Raw genomic sequence first — 24,718 nt, 5'->3', positions numbered from 1 at the left:
GTCCCTGAACCAAAAGAAGAGCCTGCTCGTAGTTTTCGCCAGGTAAATAAAGTTGTTGCAGTTGAAAGGTCCAATGCTGATTCAGAGAATAAAAAGAAAAAGGATATGCAATCGCCACCTATCATAGTGGATAGGATGGTATAAAGAGTTTGGATACTCTCCTAAAGAGCTTGAAAAAAGTTTCAGCAGCTGAAAATTTTAGGATAAAGCTCTTGAGTAGGCCTAGTGAGACTTTTAAAGTTAATGCAGTTGGCTCAGAAACATACCGTAACATCACAAAAGAACTGATCAATGAAGGCTATAACTGGCATTCATATGAAAATAAGCATCTAAGACCAATAAGAGTGATGATAAAAAAACTATATCACTCTTGTAGCACAGACTCAATAATGATGATTTGAAGGCAAGAGGATTCAAAGTATTAGAGGTAGTGAATAAGCTGAAGTGAAAAACTAAAGAGCCATTAGACATGTTTTTTTTTCATTTAGTTCATAGCAGAATATCCTTGGTTGCAAAGTACAGGTCCAAGCATTGAAAAACTAATTCCATACCACAATGCAAGGGTTTCCAGTCCTACAATCACACGCAATCCTGTATGTATACCTGTATGTATAAAACCTGTATGTATACCGCATACCTGTATGTATGTATTTTTTGTAAATAAATAAATCCTACTGCAATAAGGAAGCCAAATGTCTGAAGTATGCGGGCAAACATGAAACGAAAGATTGACCAAAGCCCAGGGAAGCTCTACCAAAGTGCATTCATTGAGGAGAAGGACACCCAACGAGCTACCGTGCGTGGATGTACAGTGGCAATGGAGTTACAGAAGATCAGAAACTCAAGTAGGATAAACACTAAGAATTTACCCAGAAATAATGTAATAAATTCTCAAGCTAAAAATTCGATTAACTCTCAAGCTCAAAAACCAAGTAAGAAGAGAGCGACCTTCGCCGAGATCGTCTCCAAATAGAATAGACAACAGATGAAGGAAGATGAAGGAGTGGAAGGCACCCAAAAAATCCTACAGCTCATCTTTAGTAAACTTGATAACCAACAGGAATTAATTTTATCCTTTCAATCTCGCTTCGAGAAATTAGAGAATACTAGACAACATAAATCAAGATGATTCATCCACTAAAAATAATGGAGTGGAATGCAAACGGACTCTTACAACGACAACAGGAGTTGGAGGCAGTTCTGAACTTAGGTAATGTAGATATATGTCTTATCTCAGAGACACATTTTACTAAGCAGTGTTCAATAAATTTCAAAAGCTATAGGACCTATCTATCACGCCCTACACCCTAACAATGTTGCAAGAGGGGGGAGTACAATCATCATTACAGACAACTTACAATATAATGAAGAAGTTAAAATAGAAACTGAGAGAATACAATCAACAGGCGTATCTGTACAAGCAGTAAATTTGATTTGTAGTTGCAGCTGTCTACTGTCCACCTAGATATTCAAATAAAAAGAAGAATATTTATAAATGCTCAATATGTTGGGAACGAAATTCATCCTTGGTGGTGATTTCAATTCAAAGCATATACATTGGGGATCACAATCAACAACCCATAAAGGAAAAGCGCTTTATGAAGCAATAAGAGAGTAGAATATGAAGCACTTTCAAACGGCAAATCAACCTACTGGCCAACGGACACAAGAAAGATCCCCGATCCCTAGACTTTTTTCTTATAAATAATATTTCAGAATTATTTATTAATTGAGGAAAGCTTTGATCTTAACTCAGACCACTCCCCTATTATCCTGAAGTTGAGTGACACTATTCTACAGAATCAAAGCCCTTGCACCACATTATGAAGAAACTTCATAGAGACCGATTTCAATTGGAAGAGTATTATTTAGTAGGCTCAAGCCAATAATAGAGAGTAAATCATCAGTTTGGTTCAGAGAAAAACACTCCACAATTGACCAGGTACATGGAATAGTTGATGTAACAGAGAAGAGTTTGGAAATAGTATCTTACGTCACAAGGATGGGAAGGGGCCTTTTGCAGTCGAGAATGATGTTTCTAGTCGAGGCGTTAGCCGAGACTAGAATTTCATTCGAGCACTGCAAAATACATTCACGTCCAAGTAACGTACACTATTTTTTGTCAAAAGAAGAATAATTGAAAAATAGAAAACATTACCTGCTTTGCTGAAGTTACTACAAGCATTATGTAAACATAACCTAGTTTACAAATTCTTAATCAGGAATTTCTTGATTGTAGTTGACAAAACTTCCACCTGGAGCGCTAAACGGGTTTTTGCAACAGTGTTGCTGTTCCTATTTCTGAACTAAGAAACTTACTCGACTGTAAAGAAGACATATGATTTTATTACAGTAGAGTATGCTGTAATGAGAATCATATGTTTATTTGTTCTAAAATCAGCTATTTACCGGCTTGATTTCATGCATGTAAAACAGCTAATATTGAATTACTATGACAAAAAAATTGTTTAGCAGCTCTTCTTGACATAGGGCAAGCTTTCGACACAGTATGGCATGAAGGACTTGTTTACAAGTTGAAATAATGCTTCCCAAGCAATTCACAGAAATACTGCAATCATATTTGGATGGAAGCTACATTAAGATTCATATTCTGATCTGAGAGAGATGAAAGCAGGAGTTCCAGAGGGAACCAAGATCTTTAGCTTCTGTTCACCAGTGATATTCCAAATGTGGAGGAGAATACCACAGCGACGTTTGCAGGCGACACTGACACTGCCCTACTAGCAGTCGACAGCCATGTTGCTATGAGGGCAAAAGTCAATTCTAGTCAACTTCACCAACAGGAGAGCTTATGAGTACCATCCAATCAGCTTAAATAATATCAACATACCTCATGGAAATTCTACTAAATATCTAGACATGACTCTTGATGCTAAGCTTCGCTGGAAAGAGCATATCAAAAAGAAAAAAGAAGAGCTTGATTTGATTAAATTTTCTTCCTGGCGACTCTTGACAGAGTATAGAAAATCGTCAAGAAGGACTATTGTCCAAAAAATAAAAGAATAAAAAACTAACATATATAAATCACATTATACACTGTACATTACAATTTAACCCTCCCAAAAGCCTCATTCTCCATCCATAAATTCTTGATACTGTAGTATACCCAGTTTGCTAGATATTTTTTCAATAGCTTTTTGAAAATATCCTTATTCTCATTTTCTCACAAAAAAATTATACCCATATAAGAAGGCTTTTTGTCATACTGAGCTGTCTTGTGGTAATGTGCTGAAAATTTACTCTTATCTCTTGTGTCTTAATTATGTATGTCACAGTTTCTTTTAAACTCTTTATCTCTTATATACATAATCGCTTCGAAAATGTACAGTGCAGGCACAGTAAGTTGCCCTAGATCTTAAAAATACTCTCTGCAGGACTATAATGGCTTAAGACCTTTTATTGCTCTCACAGCTCTCTTTTGCATCCTAAAAACTCTATCTAAATTTTGTAGACTGGAGCCTCCCCATACCGAATATGCGACATTATGAGGGCATGATAATATAGTGTTTCCAGTTCTTAATCTTGAAATATGCCTGAGTGATTGTTATTATTTGTTGTAAATCGTTAACTTATAAAATGAATAATAATGGTCCGAAGATCAAACCCTGTGGTACACCTGTTTTTATTGTAAGATTAAGTGCTAGCCACTACACCACGGTGGATATCTATTTACTTGTTGTTTATTATGTATACTTTAACAACTATATCCAAGCTCATTGCAGTTTCTAGTGAGCTGTAAGTGAACACTAACTGAACAGTGACTGAACACTGACTGAACAGTGACTGAACAGTGACTGAACACCGACTGAACAGTGACTGAACACTGACTGAATACTATTGGATGCTGTTCTGGGAAATATAACTAGGAAAATATATCCCTTGTGATACAATGATTTGATTACACTCTAAAATTCATATCTGAGACTCTTGAAAGCATACATGCTACCCAGAGGAAATCTCATTACTGTTTGCATATTCAAGCTCCTTGTATATTCTATAGAATGATCACTTCTTACATTACTAAATGTGGGTAAAGAGCATTTGAGGAATGGAAATTAGTAATTCATTGCTACTTTTATTGAACAAATACTATTTTATTGAAGATCAAAATGGCGGCGGTGTGTCCTAGGATACTTTTTCACAAAGATAAGTGTGTGGCTGTGTGCTGAAATGCCAGGTCCTAGAACTGAACGTGGGAGATGTGTTCTCTATAGCTCTTAACTGAACACTGATGGTCCCCCCACTGTTGTGAACACTATATATACACTCCAGAGTGGGTGGGAGGCCTTCTGATTTATTTTTGATTTTTCATTATTAAATTTTATTAATTTTTTTCAAAATTATTATTAAAATCTATCATTTTTTTTCAATTATTATTAAAATCTATTAATTTTTTCCAAGTTTTTTTCTAAGTTTTTCACTTGACCTTGACCTTAGGTTGGGTTAGGTTAGGTTGGGTTTGTTAGGTTAGGTTAGGTTAGGTGGGGAAGTCTGGTGCATTTTGTCACAGAACATACAATATATATCTACTATTGTGCACATTTCTTCTTTCTCTTCTCTCCTTCCCTATTATTATCATTTTTTCCACTAGCTATCCAGCATGTTCAAATGTTTATTTGCTTTGTCACGGTAGATTACCTTTTCTCTTTCTATCTGAGTACTTTCCACTAATATCCATATTTGATATTTGATTCTTTCTCACAGTAAATCATACATTTATGGAAATATTATTCATTATCTGTTGTATAATGTATCATTTCTCAAGTAATAACTTTCTTCAAAAATTTTTCTTTTTCTGCTGGCTTTTTCTTCTCTTTCACAGTTTTTACTGGATTCCACTTTGCTCTATCTCCACCTTGTACACGATCTTCCACTACTGGACTAAATCTCTCTCTATCTCCACTTGGACTCGATTTTCCACCACTGGATTCAATCTCTCTCTATCTCCACTTGGACTTTATCTTCCACTACTGGATTCCTTCTTGCACAATCTTCACTTTGACTCGATCTTCCACTATGGTACTGGATTCCTTCTCGCTGTACCTCCACTTGGACTCAATTCTTCCACTACTGGATTCCTTCTCGCTTCATCTCCATTTGGACTAGATCTTCTACTACCTAGATCAGTTCTTCCACAATCTTCATCTTATTCACCATTCTGATTATTCACCACTGGAACCCCACAGATCACAACATCTACATCTTATTTTGTTTAGTGAATTTTTGAACTAGTATTTTCAAATAGTGAAGGGAGCCGAACTGTCAAGGCATACAGAATGCACTCGAATCAAGAGACTTTTTCATTTAGGTTAAGTTTTATGAGTTTCATCCCCATTTTCCCCGTCATGTGTCGTTCTGAGGTCGGTTCACGGTTGGTCTGCTGCTTCCATGATGCCTCTCACTGACACGTAAGCTCGCTCGCCCTCAAGTAGGTATGCTTATTTTAATAATAGTAATAATGACGCAGGTTTGTTTCTATCAAATGAGCTCCACTCTTTCAAAAAACTTTTCAAGGCTGCTCACCTTAACGTCCAATCCCTCAGCTGTCACATTGATGAACTCAGAGCAATCTTCCGTTCTCAGGACTACAATATAATTGGAATTTTCGAATCATTCTTAAAGCCTAGTATTCCTTCAAATCTTGTTGCATTACCTGGATATAATCTCTTCCGAAATGATAGATTAAATGAAGCTTGTGGGGGTGTAGCAGTTTATGTGAAAGATGGTATCAAAACAAAAGTTCCAATCACATCTAAACAGGAGTATTGTTCCAGACCAGACTTCATGCTACTTGAATTATCCTTATCCAGTTCAGATAAACTACTTGTTGGTATCTGTTATCCCCCACCAAAAATAGGTCATTTTACAGATTTCGAAAATGCCTTGCTTTCTCTTATGCCTTGTTATAAACGTATACTAGCTATGTGGGATATGAACACCGACTTAAACATGACAAATCGTAACTTTGACTACTTTCAACTGACTACAATTTTCCAATGCCTAAACATGTCTATTTTACCTCTCGATCCAACTCATACTAATGAATCAGACACACTCATTGACCTTCTCATTGTTAGTGATCCCAACAAGGTTGTTCAAACAGGTCAAATCCCAGTCCCCCAGCTATTTCTGGACACGATTTGATCTACTGTGTACTTTCCAATAAGATATCTAAGCCAGAACAGAAAATTATCACTTATAGAGACTTCAAAAACTTTGATGAAGCCGCCTTCCTGAATGATGTGGCTCAGACTCCATTGCATCAAATTGAAGCATTAGCCTCAGTTGATAACATGGTCAAGACTTTCGAGAATTGGACTTTGACTTTGTATGACAAACATGCACCTTATGTGACAAGGAGGATTAATAGAAAACGATGAGTACCGTGGATGACTGAAGACATACTTAAGACAATGGGACGTAGAGACAGACAAAGCACATAGGAAATTCAAAAAGACATTCGACTTTGACAGTTTGATATAGTATAGGAGCCTTAGAAATAGAGTCTAAACTCAAAGATTAGGTACTTGAATTCGTTCATGACAACAATAGACAAAACTCTAAATCACTTTGGCAGGGAATAAAAGAATTTGCGCTTGGCAAACATAAATCAAATCCCCAAATTGATTTACCACTGGACAATATAAATGACCATTTCGTTTCACATTCCAACCAACGCGATGAAGTTGTCATTGGTAATCATATCAATGATCTTGAAGAGCAGGTTGCAAACTTAGATATACCACTTATTGATCAATTTCATTTCCATCCAATCTCAGAAGAAGACACTTTCAAAGCAATTCAATGTATTCTTAGTAACGCCATGGGTGTAGACAAAATTCCTATCAAATTTATTAAGATGTTATTTGCTGTTTTACCAACCATTACATACATTTCCAATATACATATTACAAGAATAGTAAGCTTCATAACTTTCAATTAGGCTTTAGGAAATTCCATTCAACTGAGACAGCTCTGCTTTGTGTCACTGATGATATAAGGTTAGCTATGGACCAAAGAAAATGCACCATCCTCAACCTATTTGATTTTTCTAAAGCATTCGATACTGTTGATCATACAGTCCTTTTGAATAAGTTGGCTATTCTTGGTTTCAGTCACAACCCGTTAGTTTGGTTCAAATCCAATCTATCATGTGTATCTGTTGGTGACAAAAAGTCAACTTGGAAAAATGTTATGCATGGAGTACCACAAGGTTCAATTTTAGGCCCTCTCCTCTTCACTTTGTATGCAAATGACCTTTCTTCCATTATCAAATTCTCCAGTTTCCATACTTATGCAGACGACCTTCAAATCTATTCAAGCTTTCCCATAACAAAAATTAATGAAACAGTTGGAATAATGAATCAGGATATCAATTCGATTGTGGAATGGACAAAGAAAAATGGCCTTAAGCTTAATCTCATCAAAACACAACCCATTATAATTGGATATTCCCATCTTATAAACAATATTGACCTTGAATCGATTCACAAAATTAGTGTAGATGGTAATGACATTCCTTACTGTAGCTCAGTTAAAAATTGAGGCATTATTATGAATAATACTCTTGACTGGTCAGAACAAATGAACAAAACTTGTAAAAAGGTATTCCTCAGCCATGCATTGAAGAAAATGCACAATATCCTCCCTAGAAACATTAAATTATTATTGGTTCAATCTCTCATCTTCCAACATTTAATGTATTGTAATTCTGTTCTTAATGATATGCAAGTCACTATGAATGATATACCACAGTGTTGCCAAAATTATTGTCCACGTTTCGTCTATTCTCTCCAATGCCATGAACATATCACCCCAGCCCACATTGCTAGTTCAACATTAAAGCTTCCCGATCAAAGGCTTTTTCGAATAGTCAAGCTTGTTAGAATTATCTTGAAATATGGTAATCCGAACTATTTTAAAGATGATTCCAAATTTGTCTCTGAAGGTAGGAGGATAGATGCTTCACATACTAGAACCATACTAGATACACACATCCCACCAATATAAACCCTTTAAACCTGTTATAGAATGAATTGTATATATATATATATATCAATTCGATTGTGGAATGGACAAAGAAAAATGGCCTTAAGCTTAATCTCATCAAAACACAACCCATTATAATTGGATATTCCCATCTTATAAACAATATTGACCTTGAATCGATTCACAAAATTAGTTATATATATATAATAAAAATGAAAAATAAATTCCATTCAAGTTCAATTCTACAATTCCTTTCTCCAATTTTAGTCTAATTCTTTTTTGATTTCTAATTTTAAATCTCCTCTTTTCTATCAATTCATAAGCTACACCTTTCCTTATTCATAACTCACTCAAATCTTAAATATCCCGTTTGTAACCACCACCTAAATACCCCCATAATGTCTCCTGAATCTGTACCCTTTTTCTCTCCATCCATCTGCACCGCGTAATCTGTGGTTTCTGCTGCTACAATTGAGGCTCCGTGCGTACTCTATGGTCACACAACCATTGGATTCAAAACTGCAGTCTTCTCGGTTAAGAAAGGAGACAGTCTCCGAAAATTTCCCTCATTTCTAATGTAAGTTTTCAAGTGTTTTCAATCTATTTATATCGTGTCTCCTGTTTTAATTTATATTACAAACTTTAAAGGGTCTTATATATATATATATATATATATATATATATATATATATATATATATATATATATATATATATATTGTGAAAACGTACTTCCTGGGGGTTCATCTCTTATGATAGAGTCCCACGTTGTGAAGCCATTATGTGAAATGGTAAACCTTTGCCCCATTTGTTGGGTGATATTATGTAAAATGGTAAATTTAGTATATATAAGAGCAGTTGCTAAAGTCCCTAATTTGCGAATAAATTCGCAAATAGTTAAGGCCGTCCGGCTTGCAAAATTGCTGGGTTCAAACCGCAGCTCTAGCTCAGTGGTAGATACATGAATTTTCCAAATATAATTAATCACCACAAGGTTCAATGACTGGTGATTAATAATTCTTACCGCTGCTTCTGTGAAGTTCTTGAAGAATACCAATAAGGAAATCGAAAAGATAGTTGATGACTGATTACCAGTAACATGTATCCAACCGAGAATAATGAAGACCAACTATGGTTTTTTCTAGTTGATTTTTAAAACGCTCATCATGAATACAGGTATCCACCAATTTATCCTTCTGAAATTCCTTAGAACTTACAACGCCAGTTCTTGAAGCTCTCTGGATCCTTATATGATATAACTGGAACCTTATTAATATAATTATCAATATATTTTTTCTGGCAGACTAATGTGACTATCATCAAAGGATGATAAGTACTGAATGCTCTTAATAAGATCGATATTAATTGATTCAATAATTTTATATGCTGCTGAATATTTTTTCTTGGTACCAAGACAGCTCAAACTGTATAGCACGAGATGAATTAGGATAAAATAAACTTCTATGATTTTGTATGCTGACATAAAACACAAAATATATTCCCATAAAACAATATATATAAAATGTTCTTTAAATAAATTCTTCAATAGTTGAACAATTATTACAGGGTTTACTAGCATTCACAGTTGTGAGCTTTAAAGATTATAAATATATTATATTTAATACTGATACTTGGACTTCAAGTCAATTCATAATTCTACAATTTAAAACCTGTTCGGTCTGTAGATTTAATAAGACATGCTTTGATCAATCAGCGAATAATAACTATTAAATTAATATTCAAAAAATAAAATCTCAGGGTTTTATGCGTTCATGCCGTGCATGGAAGTAAGCTTCCTACATAAATCAAATAAAATTCATAAAATGTTCTTATAGAATATATGATAGTATTCAACACGTTGCAAATTTCATAAATTTGAATTAATTTGTATAGCGCTTTTATCAATTCCCCAACTCTTATTAAAAAGGCCTTTATAAAACGAGCTCATTTGAACAAACACTCACATTAATGATGTTCTTGACGGTCTCGTAGAATGAATTAATTAATTCCAATAATTAATTATGCAGGTCCTTTTCGTCTTGGCTGGGCTAGCGCGTGGTCCAGATTTCTTATAGATTTCTTTCCGAATTAAAGATATATTTATGGGAATTGATTACAATTACGAACTCTTCAACAACACTGAGTTCACAGATAAATAAACATTAATTACAAATAGTTCACATTTAAAAAAGGGATTGGCTTGATAATTTTAAAATTTAACAAGAAGGAAGAACCCTAATTTCCTTGTGCATCCTTTCAGAACGAGATCACAAGCCAGAAGAAGTGGTTTTCAGAAAAATTTTATCTCTTCCTTGAACGATTTGTAAGCTTCTTTCTGATTGGCTTTTAATTTAACAAACTCAATACAATTGGTTGCTTCAGATTCAGGGTTTCTTCAACTTTATAATAGAGAAAATAAATAAAAGTATTTATATAAATATATGGAGTGATTGTCTTAAACTATTCTGATAAATAAATCGCGATATACGATGTTTACATGTAACATATATTTAGTTTTTTATACGAGTTTTGTATACCCTTGATTTTTGTACTTTTTTAGATTGTAATAAATATTTATGCAGCAATAATAGTTGTCCCTATTTATTTACATAAATCTTCCTCAGTATATATAATACATCTTTTGTGAATAAACTTTATAATTCAACTTGTACTGGTTGATCGAACAATCAGCTGATTTGTTAGGTATTGATTCAAATAACTATCGATTTATTCTAGATCGATTGATTCATTTAAAAGTGTAAACAAATAATTCTAACCTCAAATGTACATTCAAACTTTTATTTTTTATGATCTGCCAATAATAAATAAGCCGCTTTATAATTTTTAATTCTGCCAATGGATCCTCATATTTGTTGAATCACAATTATGCATGTTTTTTCTTATCATTTTAGATAATACGATTACTCTTTTATCACTAACAACATTCGATTTTACTTGAGTGGTTCTTTGACTAGGTTATCTTTCTTTTCCATTTTATAATTCTATTAAAGTTCAGTAGTTCATTTCAAAAATATTTTGTGGTGCTGAAATACCACGTGACAATATATATAATATAAACTCATGTTATTTTAATTATCCACTGCATACTGCTGTATATTACTGAAAGTTGATAACTCTGATCTACTTTCAGCCTACTTCATTTTATTAATCAATAATTTGATCTTATCTACCTATATCATTATTTTCTACAAATTTTCTGTTTTTTTTTTCTCTTGAGTATTCATGTTAATTAAAACTTTTACAATATTTCCACTAATAAATAAATCCTTAGTTTTATTAATGAAATTAACATTTTGGTAGAGAGTTAGTGGGGAGGATATTTTTAATATTCTTTCCAAAGAATGGACATTGATATGTCCAAATCTCTGCCAATTTATGTAGATGCATAACAATATAATTATCTACAGTTATTATATATTACAAATTGCTTTTTCATATCATATACAGTTCAATAATTATTTTCTTAGTCTATATTATGTAAATTCATCTATAATTTTGCTGTATTGTAAGCTATTGTATATAAGTGTATAAGCCAGTATATATTGTAATCTACATAAAGTACTCAATCAATCAATCTCTCTGACAGATGTGAATTCAGTAGGCTTTTTGAGGTCCTGAAGTGCAGTTTCATTATCAGATCTTTCAACACCACTTGAAAGTAATTGTGCTTTATTTGTAGTTTCTTTTTAATATATATGTTTTACTTTTCTTCTTCATCACTTCTCCCTGTCCCCTTATTTCTCTCTACTCTCTCTAACTCCTGGATAGAGCTTTCTGCTATCTTATAATAATTATAACAATTAATCTGTCATTTTCCAGTTATCTACTAATTTTTCGTTTTCTTAATTGCATTAATACTATTTTGTTCAATTATCTATCTATCTATATATATATATATATATATATATATATATATATATATATATATAATATATATATATATATATATATATATATTCAGTAATGCTGTTTTTGTGCAATGGGTCTATCTAGACCTAGCACACTGTCAATAAAATCAATCAATTTCTCTCTCTCTTTCTCACACAGAAACACACCAACTCTTAATAATTTATTCAGACAGTGTAGCAGTAGATAGAGAATTGAACCTCTATACTTAATACTGTAAAGCCTCAACCAGCTCCCAATAAGTACGGTATAGAACTTTTACATCTTGTGTAATATAGTATTTAAAATACTATGACAATTCATTGATTGGAAAAATATTGATTTTATTTTCGACTATTTTAGAGTCCCTGAAAACCATTTTACTAATTTGAGGGTGCTGAATCCGAATCTGAAATCAAAATTTTGCTATCTCAATTTTTAGGCGATTTAGATTTTCGGTAACCACACGTGCCCGGCCGGGAGAGCCTACACACTCACGGATTTCTCCCGAGCCAAGTCAAGACAGGCCAAATCCTCGAGCCAAATCCGTAGGTGTGTAGGGCTCTTAAGAAATGTGTGAATTAATCAATGCAAAATATAGGACTCTTCCCGTGTCTAGGGGTACATAGCATATGATGTTTTGCAGGACAAATAAATTAGTACTTATATGGCTGGCAAGTTTTTCAATATGAGCATTCCAAGAAAGGCTTCTGTCAATTACCAGACCTAGAAGATTTGCTTCTGAGACATTTTCTACCTTCGAGTCTCCAATATTAATGACCGGTTCAAAGAAATAATTTTTATAACCAAATTGCATACCTTTACTCTTATTTGGTTTGACTGACAAAAACGACTTGTTATAATATTGAACAATGAGGTTTGTAAAAGTGTTGGCATTTATTTCAAATTCATTGAGGCTCTTATCATTAATCATCAGGGTTGTATTGTCAGCATACAGAGTAACATTAACACCTACTGGGACAGATGATTGCAGATCATTGGTGTACAACACAAAAAGGAAAGGTCCAAGAAAAGATCCTTGTGGTACACCTCTTGCGACCCTGAGAGGCATTGAATCAGCTACCTGGGTATCAGAATTTATTATAACATATTGATAACGGTTGGACAAGTAAGACTTGATTAAATTAACCTCAACACCTCTTATTCCAACGTTTGAGATCCTACTGATAAGGGATTTGATATCAACACTATCAAATGCTTTAGATAAGTCTAATAGCACCCCGATCACATATTCTCCTTTATCAGCCTTATCTATGATACCTTCAATGAATGATACAGTGGCAGATATAGTATGCCGTGCTACCAAATTTATCCAAATAGGTTTGATATCTTTCACCTATCATCTAAGGAGAGTCATCGGTTCCAATATATGCTAAAATCTTGATAAATCATGAACGGATTTAATGCCTATGAATAATAAGTCCAGTTCAGAGCAAATCAAATTATAATTTTCATAAAACTTTGGGCAATTTTCAACGAAGATTTACTGAACAAAACTTTATCACAGTGATTTGTCCAACATTTGAGTAGCTGATAAATTTCCAGAAAAAAGTTAAGTCCACATATCGATTTCACCGATATTTGCTATCAAGTTTTATTGATATTGAATTGAATATTCGATTTTAATCGAGAAAAATGTAATATTACAAATACCCCCCTCTCAACATGAAAAATTTTACTGTTTGAGAATTTAAAGAAAAATTACATTGAAACAAATGGAAATTGTTAATTTTAAATTTGAGAACAGGAACAATTTTTTCTACAAAAACATTACATGTCTTCCTATAATTGAAAATTATTATAAAAATTCATCAATAGCATTTGTTATACTTTTCCAAACAATATTTCAAAGTGTAGAATATCAAAATTATTTTTTATTTAACTTTATGATTTAAGTAAATTATCTCAACAGACAATCTAATATATTTAAAGAATAGTTCTTGGAATTTTACATAAGTTTAGTAGATAGAAAATTCAATTGTTATTTCATAAAAATTTAGTATGTTGAACAAAAAAAATTTTTTAAATGAATTGTTACATTTAATTTCCATATAAAATTGCAATAAATTAAAAAATATCAATTTCTTTCACTGTTGACACAGTTGATTTTTTATTGATGCAAATTTTGAAAACAGTCTGTTAAGGCACTCAGTATGAATTTCAGTTGAGTGTGACTCCAAGCGAAATTGATCCTTCATTTGTGATGACATTAGTGTTGGGCTAATCTGGATACACATAGTGTTGGGCTGATCTGGATACACAAGACATCTGTTAGCATGGCCTCATGCTTGTAGTAGATGGATACATGCCAAGCTCACTCAAAGTCACATAAATTGTATATCATACATACAGTGTACATTTCAGGCTTGAAATGACAATGTAAAATTTTTTGGAAAAGAGAGAGACGCTGCATACAGGATTAATTCAGGTGAGGATTAACTTAGGTAGGGTTTGGTTTTTTGATATTTTCAGCACAGTGACTGTTATTTGAGTTAAAAGTTGCGAACTTGGACATGGATGGCAATTACCTCCAGGTAATATAGTAGTGCAGAAGTTTGAGTTGCATAGTCAGCAATAGGCTTAGACATCGGCGTAGGCATTGGCGTCGGCACTGGCGTAGGCATTGGCATAGGCATCAGCATTGGCGTAGGCATTGGCATAGGCATTGGCATAGGCATTGGGGTCAGCATTGGCGTAGGCATTGGCATAGGCATTGGCATTGGCGTAGGCATTGGCATAGGCAATCCATTAATGAGTCACACCAGTTCAAAAATCACCCAAAAGTGTTTAACACTCTTCATGGCATTCACTTGATTTGTAGATCTTGAGATTCACAGGAAAATCATTCTGAAGTTAACATCCACACTGTACCTGTTATTTTAATATACATGGTAGGTCCAGAAAGTAAGTTCCGTTTGGTAATAAAATTAAATTGTGTACAGATACAGAAAAGTTATTTATTGCACAAAATTATACAACTCTTAAACTACTTTTCCACATAACTACCGAAATTTGCAGACATTTGTCATAGCGTGGCACAAGATTTTGTATGCCTCCTTATTGGAAATTTGCCACCTGTGTCTTCAACCAGTTGGAAACAGTTCCTTTCAGCTCGCCGTTTTCAGCTTGTCGAAATTTCAGTTTTCCGGTAACAATTTCATGCATTAGTGATCGTGAAATTTGGGTAAATTCCATAGCGAGAGCATTGTAAACCTTCGGTTTTCTTGGATCTTGTCATCAATCGCGTGAACCAGTTCTTCTGTAACCAAAGATGGATGCTCACTTCGTTCTTCATCAAGCACATCACTACGTCCATCATTGAACTGATGGACCCATCTTCTCACCATTGAATCACTCATTGCACTTTGTCCATAAACATCGCAAATTTGCTGATAAATTTTACTTGGGTTCACTTTCCTTGCATTCAGAAAACGAATCACAGACCCGATTTCACAAGCGGCGGGATTTTCAATCAACACTGACATTGTAAACAAGCACAACTAATCGTACGTGGCTGACAGCGATCTCCAAATGGTGCACGTTTCTTCTCCTTGATACAGAGCGTCTACCGCGCATGTGCGGAACTGCGATCGCAGCGCTGCTGCGGATATAAATTGAAACGGAACTTACTTTCTGGACGTGCTATCGTACTTATAAACTAGAAAGAAAAATTTGATTGGGCTACCAATACAATATAATGCACTTGAAAATTATTTACATGTATGTAATCAGCAAAAAAAATGAAATTTATTGTGAACATCTTATTATACAGTCAGCAACTTATAAATTTTGAAGTTTCCTCAAACTCAATAGAGACAACAATTACAAAAATTTTAATAAAGTAATAATTTCATTTCCATTTATTCACTGTTCAAATAACAAAATTTAATCCATTCTTAAAAATTTAGAACATAATCAAATACATGTTACATAAATGCTATAACACTCTGTATCATCAAAAATGCAAAAAAACATCAGATCATCACAACAAAATAATTTCAATACATATACTTGTATACAATACAATACATATATTACAAATAATTTCAATACATTCAGACAATTGGTCTTCCACTAAAAATCATTTCATAATACAATTATCTGCATTTCATTATCATTTAGTATAACATTTCAAATATAGTATTCCACATTTATGATTTATCATTCAGTATAACATTTCAAATTTGATTTATGTTTCATTTAGGATTTCAAAGTTATTTATATAGAAGAATTTATAAATTTTCATTTTGATTTTGTTCAAATGATTTATAAAAAGCAAAATATTTTATATTATTGACCATCGTTTGTTGGATACTATAGTTTATTTCGACTTTCCAATGTTCTAAACACAAACTATATTTTATGACATAACTTTACTTCTAATCATTAAACAAAAAATCATTCAAACATCACTAGTATTTTGCTTCAATGGCAATCAATATTCATAAGTGATTATTTGCATTTGCATCTATGGCAATCAACATAATTAATTATTATTTTGCATCTATGGCAATCAACATAATTATTCAACACAAAAAATATTATCTCACTACTGCCTCTCTAAGGGCCGTTTGCACAGTACAGATTGCTAAACTCGATTGAGTTAATCGAGTTTAAGTTAATCTGAAAGTTTAAACTTGAATCGGTTTTCTCAGTGCATTTACTAATCCAGTTTAAGTTAAACTAGTTTAGCGTTAAGTTGGTAATAGAATGTCATCGTTTATATCAGGAAGACTGATTTTTACAGGAAATTTTTCATTTGTTTACAAACCATCAGTAAATTGAAGTTATGTAGCTTCTATTTTAGTATTTTCTTGCTCAAAATCCACAGATCTGTAAGCTGTACGGTTATAAAAGTGAAAAGCGATCAAGAAATTCTTTATAAACTTATGTTTAGTTGGCACCAGAATATATATTTTAGAATGTAAGATAAAAAAGTTATTTTGTTACGCTTGAATCTACTACGGTCTTCCTCGTTTATTAGAAATCTCTCGAAAGCAATATATCTCAGTTATGTTTTATTAAAAACATATTTTCTAATCGAAGACCACTGTTAAAAATTGTCTTAATTTCTATCAAGTGGTTTTTCAATCAAAATACTATATTGGCAGTTGCTGTACTCAAGCAAAACCGTTAAAAAATTCTCTATTCCAGAAATTTAAATTATTTGTGTTTTGCCCAATTTTTCTGTTTCAAAATTTCTTCGCAGTCATCTTTATCAATCACATCAAAAATTTCTATCAATTCCTCCATTACAATTATTTTTACATTCAAATAATGATTCACTATAACCTGAATTAATAATATTATCGTCTACAGAAGCATTAAAAACAACCGTCGAAAAATAATTTATTATCAGATTCAGCTGTTCCCCCATCAACTCTTTACAGTTGATGTCAAGTTAATCCAAATTATTTGGTTTAAACCTCCTGCTTTGGAGGTTTAAACTTTCCTAGAGTTTAAACTCAATACAGAGTTTAAACTGATACTGTGCAAACGGAATTTTAGTTTAAACAAAAAAAATCCAGATTTGGTTTAAGCTTTAGCTTAAACTTACACTGTGCAAACGGCCCTTAGTCATAACCTTATTATTCCTTCTTTAGGCAAAAATGGTTTTCCATCTCAAAAAACAATCATATACCAGCAAAATTGTAATCATCAAACCCCACTAAAAATTCTACATACACTCCAACATCCATTTCAAACGATAATTAATCATATCAAAGTTTATAAAGAAAAACAGTCCTTAAAATTTAGAAAAAAGACATCAATTTAATATTCAAATTTAGAAGAAATTCAAACTTCAACTCATTTCAATTTATAATATGACAAAACTTCTATATTCAATGAAATCATTATTATTCAAGTTAACGTTTTATTTATCTTTAACATTTCTTATACTGTATATGAGAACACAATTTATTAATACTTTCAAATTTTGAAGTTTTTCTTATTATAACAAAATAATTCATACATCAGATTAGATTTCAACATCTTCCAAATTGAACCATTTATTTTTTAAATAATTTCTGAATTTGAAGACTGTATAATAACTACAAACCATTTCAGGATTACAATACAAAGAAGATTAAGATGAATAATGGGTAAATAAGTTACCTAAAAAATACAAATAAGATAAAAGGAAAATTGGGTAAATAAATTCCCTAAGTAATACAAGGAAGATAAAGATTAATTAGAGCCTATCCTACATGTCAGTTGAAAACTTCCATAAGGAAGTATATTTAATAAAATATACTACTATGGAATTTTGTAGATTCCAAGTATGACTCTAATTTGTTATAACTGTGAGCTATCACTCCCACAGAAACAACTGGTGAAGGAAAAAACATTTTTTACTATTGTGACTGGGTGGAGAGTTCCTAGATGTCTGTAAGGCAATGTGATAGCAGACTCTAGTATCGGACCACAATATCAAAAGTATGCAAAAGTTTTACAAACGTTTGATGTTGCAGTCTTAAAGTTTTTATATCGCAAACAAGTAGGTCAGATAACCGAGTCCAGCCATATGTGGTTCACGCCCACACCTCTAAAAGAATCACACCTACTTGTCTACCAAAAATCCAAAGTATTGGACAGAAAAAAAAGCAAAATGGGTTAAAAAAACCTAGTTACCTAAAAATATGATACATGACAAAATAAACATAATTAAAATAAGTGATACATGATGAAAAAATATATTGCAAGCACACAATTATTTACACTAAAGTAGATAGATTCTATAAAATTGTTCTATCAACAATTTAAAGATTAGGAAAAATAAGCTACAATTTCAACTTCTAATATTATTTCAGAAGAATACTTAAAATTCACAAATTCAAATGACTATGGACAAGATTGGTTAAGATATGCATCATAGAAGAAATTTACTGAATACTCAACAAAGACAGGAAAGAATCGAAATTTGAAAAGATTTAGGGCCAAGAAAATAGGCTACAGGAAAGAAAAAGACACAATTATGGACTCTTACCACACGCTGCATAGCGATTATGCTATTCTGGATCCCGGCATAACACAGGATTCCTAATCATTATGTGCTTTCTGATGGTATTTCTTCATCATATATTTATTGACTCTCATAATTTTACCTGTACTTATCTCTTCAAGTTTGAAACACCCTCTATTGAGATCATCTCTTATTATGTAAGGTCCACGATATTTAGGACACAGCTTGGCAGAAAACTTCTTCAGCTTGCTTGACAAAATGTAATTTCGAATTACAACTAAATCATCAACCTTGAACTTATACTTGGGTTTATTATGCATATTCTGTTTGAATCTTCCGATGACACCTCAATTCTTCATTCTGTACAGTATTCGTTTGTTTCTGATAGTTTCTTCTTCAAAATTTCTAATCGAAATTTGAAAAGATTTAGGGCCAAGAAAATAGGCTACAGGAAAAAAAAGACACAATTATGGACTCTCACCACACACTGCGTAGCGATTATGCTATTCTGGATCCCGACATAACACAGGATTCCTAATCATTATGTGCTTTCTGATGGTATTTCTTCATCATATATTGATTGACTCTCATATTTTACCTGTACTTATCTCTTCAAGTTTGAAACACCCTCTATTGAGATCATCTCTTATTATGTAAGGTCCACGATATTTAGGACACAGCTTGGCAGAAAACTTCTTCAGCTTGCTTGACAAAATGTAATTTCGAATTACAACTAAATCATCAACCTTGAACTTATACTTGGGTTTATTATGCATATTCTGTTTGAATCTTCCGATGACACCTCAATTCTTCATTCTGTACAGTATTCGTTTTTTTCTGATACTTTCTTCTTCAAAATTTCTAATCGAAATTTGAAAAGATTTAGGGCCAAGAAAATAGGCTACAGGAAAAAAAAGACACAATTATGGACTCTCACCACACACTGCGTAGCGATTATGCTATTCTGGATCCCGACATAACACAGGATTCCTAATCATTATGTGCTTTCTGATGGTATTTCATCATCATATATTGATTGACTCTCATATTTTTACCTGTACTTATCTCTTCAAGTTTGAAACACCCTCTATTGAGATCATCTCTTACTATGTAAGGTCCACGATATTTAGGACACAGCTTGGCAGAAAACTTCTTCAGCTTGCTTGACAAAATGTAATTTCGAATTACAACTAAATCATCAACCTTGAACTTATACTTGGGTTTATTATGCATATTCTGTTTGAATCTTCTGATGACACCTCAATTCTTTATTCTGTACAGTATTCGTTTTTTTCTGATACTTTCTTCTTCAAGTTCAAACTTATTTTCTACAGGATATTTGATATACTTAAAAACAAGATGTGACAATTTATGTATGACAAAACATTCAACACAAAATTAGAACACAACAAAATTACTCAGATCTCAATTAAAACATTTTAATTTTCAATTAAACAGAAAATTTTCAACAGGACTAAAATAATTCAACTATAGCCAGCAGCCATCTTTTCATGAGAGAGACATGAAGCCTTTCTGGTGAAGCCTCATTGCCAACCTCCAAAATTATAAGTTTATAACTATTACAATTTATTATTCTCAATAAAACTTCATTTTAAAACTTTTTATTTAACCTTTATATTGTTTGGAATTATTTGTTTATTCAAAAAAAAACTTTATCACAGTGATTTGTCCAACATTTGAGTAGCTGATAAATTTCAGGTAAAAAGTTGAGTCCGCATATCGATTTCACCGATATTTGCTATCAAGTTTTATTGATATTGAATTGAATATTCGATTTTAATCGAGAAAAATGTAATATTACAAACAGATTTCCCCCTCATGAAGCCATTCTGGCAGGAAGATATTAAATTAAATTTCTCCAGATAGTTCATAATCCTGTTATATATCAATTTCTCAAAAATCTTAGAAAAAGCTGACAAAATAGAAATAGGTCTATAATTATTAATATCATTTCTGACACCATTTTTGAATAGTGGTACAACTTTAGCTATTTTGAGTAAATCCGGAAAAATTCCTGTTTTAAGAGTGTTATTAATTATGAAAACTAGAGGTTCGACTATTTGATTGCAACATGCTTCAACTATGCTGATTGGAATATTATCGAACCCTACACTACTTTTTGTTCTGATACTTTTTTATTATATTAAGTATTTCATTTTATCTGTTGGAAAAAAGTAGAGACAGTTTTCACGGTAAAGTTTCCTAGAAAAAGAAGCATTGTCATTATTCTTACTTGAGTTCAATACATTCAAAGTTGGTGCCATTGAAATAAAAAAATGAAAAATCTTCAACTTGAATCATAGACCTCAATTCGCTTGTTCAATTTGGTTTGTGTCTTTCTATCTTCCTATGCAGATACCAACATTGGTTTGTTGGCACCCCGATGGAGCGCTGTTACTAGTGGCCAATGAGCGCTGTCAAATACAATGCTTCGACTGCGCTCTTGCCTGTGTCAAGATTCAACTACTTGGCGAAGATCTCATGCCTTCAGTTCTACTCGACCTCAGCGTTTATTTCAGGTGACAATCACACAAATATCATCCAAATAAATAAGCAATCACGTGAAATGATAGAAAAATACAATTTTGAAATGTAAACCAATTTTCAAAACTGAAATCTAATTTTGTAAACAAATCAACATTTTTTTTCAATAATCATTACATTACATCAATGTTTTGGGAATAATCCCATTTGATAGCTCTTTTCAGTACTAATACTAATAATATAATATTAATACAATAAAAAAATAAAATATTTAGTCAGGTAGTGTCAAGTATAATCATTGTTGCTTACTCTGGCACTGAGTAGGCTACTACACATCTGAAAGAATACATTTCATTTATTCATCAATCAAATTAATGTTATTATGTGAGGATGGTAATGATACATACAAGAAAAACAATTTTCCTGTTGATAAATTCCTATTATTGTGTATAGGATTTTCTCTATTAACATTTTTTTTTGACTGCCTGTTTGAATGAAATGACTGATTCAATATTTTGAATGGCTGCTGGCAGCCTATTATAAAGTCTCATTCCAGAATAGAATGTAGTTTTTCAAATGCTACATTTCTATGAATTGGAAATGAAATGATGTTTCTATTGGATGATTCTATGAATTTATTGACTTTCACTTTAACAAAAACTACCATCTAAATAAATCTACCTGATAAATGTAAATCGATGAAAGTGTAAGTATGTTAAGGTCTTTGAAAAATGTTTTACATGAGTCCCTTGATCTCCATCTAAAAAATGACTCCCAATATTTTCTGCATGATGACAATTTCATGGCTGTCTACAGAATTACCCCAAAATATTGTACCATAAGCTCAAATAGGAGTAAACATATGCATAATACACTGTGAATAATGAGTTTCTTCTATCAAGTGAGTTGGAAATAGTTGAAATGACAAAATAGGCTTGATTCAAATTTGGTATCCCCAAGAATAATTTGCGGAAGCTACTTGTTTTCATGGTCGCGCTGATAAGCTATCAATAAAATGAGTTGAGTTCCATGCGCCTGCTACTACCTTTGTAAATACAATTTATGAGTAGTAAAATCACCTCACTTCGGTGGGTTCAGAACCCACCGAAAGCGGTAGGTCCTCTCATCTCTCATCACCCGTCACGCACAAGTCAAGAGTTCATGTAGATATCACCCTCAGCAAAAAAAATTCACTTTGAAGATGATAGTTTTAATAGAAAACAGTTTTGGGCAGTCAAAGTATTGTTTTCATATCGATATGTTTGCTAAATAAATCATATTATAATTTGTTATTTCTCATTAAACAAATATAAAATAAATCAAGCTTGTGAAGTGATAGTAGAAATTATATTTTTAAGCCCATTAAATATATTATCAGTTCGACAACAAGTTGTACAACCGAAGTTGTATACCGGGATGGTACTAATAACACAGAACCAAGATCCTGTAACTCTAAAATAGTAGTACTGTTTAGTGAAATTGACTAGATGTCAAATAATGCATTTCAATGATGGAGAGATTTCACAATATCAATGATTGTTCTAGGATCAAACTTTAGTTCCAGGAATTCTATTCCATAGCAACCGTCACCCTTGGATTAAAGCTATTCTCGAAGTTACTGTGTGAATGATTTTAATTTTTTTATGAATTGTGTCTTGTTTCTCATGTGATCAGGGATTAATGAAATTCGTCATAATTTGAATTATTATTAGAGTATGGTATTTTTTCAATTGTTACATACATACATTGTATTGCATGTTAGTATTGCACTGTATTATATACTCACACTGTTACATGTTAGATTTACCGTTTGAAATAATAATCTCATCACTTTAGAGGGCTTCTTAAGATCAGAAGAATTTTTGTTTTAACAAGTAGATTGTTTGTACATCTAGAACTGACTGGGACTGCATTTTAAGTTGTATCGAATGTTCGAACGAGTGAGTTGGATGTTTGGGTAAATCTAACTTTTTTTATTCAAGCTAAGAGTTTCCAAAGGAAAAATAATCAATAAACTCACTATCATCTTTCGACTTTCATATATGTTAAGCTTGACAAAATACGTTTTTCAATCAGAAATATCCTTATTTTAAAGCTATATTCGAAATATTAGCTATAATAAATATAATATTATTATTATTTAAAATAATAACTATTTTAAAGCCATTCTCACTGAATGTATTCCTGGTTTATAAAAGGAAATAAAACCATTAATATTTGAATCTTCTTTTAATTGTTTTCAGGCATCAACCAACTCTTTTACATGTTGGATGGAATAAAAAGTCTGACGCACTTATTTGTTCAAGTACTGTCGCCATTCAAGATGGATACCTCTTACTGCTATTTGAACGGTACGGCAATATTAACTATTAAAACTACAGTATAGTGAAAAATGCTTGTAAACCATGGATTGTAATGTCCCATTACACGGTTAACCCGGCTCTAAGGCCCTTTGCACACTGGGCCACCATGGAAGCGCTTCCACGGAAGCGCCACCACGTGGTAGCATTGTCTCTTATCTGTCACTGCACATTAGAGTCACCAGCCACCGGCCACCAGCCAAGCTTCCAGGAATGTGGTGGCTTGAGCCGCCGATCTTGTTAGCCACCAGACTGTCGCGCCACCACGTCATACCATTGAGTATTATCTGTCATTGCACACTAGAGCCACCAGCTACCAGTTACCAGAAAATCATCTCAAGTTCAGTTTCAATTCAAACCAAGTTCAGTACAGTTGTCTGGAGTCGTCGTAATGAATAGTGAACACAATTTGATACAGAAAGGTTCATTCTTACTGGAGAAAGCAGACCAGCTATATGTGACATATCTTCAGAATTATATGCAGACCGGGATGTGAAGAGAAATTCTTGGAGGGAGTTGGTAAATCTTTAAATTGAAAAATATAACCTCACAGAAAATGAACAAAATGTATTTGGTAAGTTATATGACCATTTTCCTTAAGCATTATTCATTATACATGGTTATTCATTATAACCATTTTCACTATTTTCGTGTGTAATCAAACGAAAAAACATCAGTCTTTTAACATAAAATATCCTTTTTTTAATGTGAGTTTCAAGATGATATTTCTGCCTGTCCCATTTTGGGAAGGTTGGTAACTTTGAATAAAAACGTTTCCAATAATTTATATTGGTAGTAGCTTCATGAATCATAGGACAATTATATTTTGTGATGTTGGCAGTGTGCTTCTTCCACGTCCATTCTTCAACTGATCATGAGTTGACTAGTGAACTGGAGTGATGAGTCAAGTGGTGGCTGTAGTGTGCAATGCTATCAAATTTTTATGGTGGCGC

General features: G+C 32.7%; 1 protein-coding gene across 2 annotated transcripts in view; it reads left to right on the top strand.

Moving 5' to 3' along the window:
* The window catches only part of LOC111045325 (WD repeat-containing and planar cell polarity effector protein fritz), a 111,061-nt gene that overhangs the window by 22,350 nt on the left and 63,993 nt on the right, over nucleotides 1-24,718 (top strand). For both annotated transcript variants that reach the window (XM_039428402.1, XM_039428401.1), the window contains exons 5-6: nucleotides 21,277-21,440; nucleotides 23,649-23,756. In XM_039428402.1, coding sequence (XP_039284336.1) covers nucleotides 21,277-21,440; nucleotides 23,649-23,756 — 272 coding nt within the window. The remainder of the gene's footprint in view (nucleotides 1-21,276; nucleotides 21,441-23,648; nucleotides 23,757-24,718) is intronic.

This window comes from Nilaparvata lugens, chromosome 5 (genome assembly GCF_014356525.2).
Source record: "Nilaparvata lugens isolate BPH chromosome 5, ASM1435652v1, whole genome shotgun sequence".
Lineage (NCBI taxonomy): Eukaryota > Metazoa > Arthropoda > Insecta > Hemiptera > Delphacidae > Nilaparvata > Nilaparvata lugens.
The sequence above is the reverse complement of the archived record's forward strand: the minus strand, read 5'-3'. Positions and strand labels throughout refer to the sequence as shown.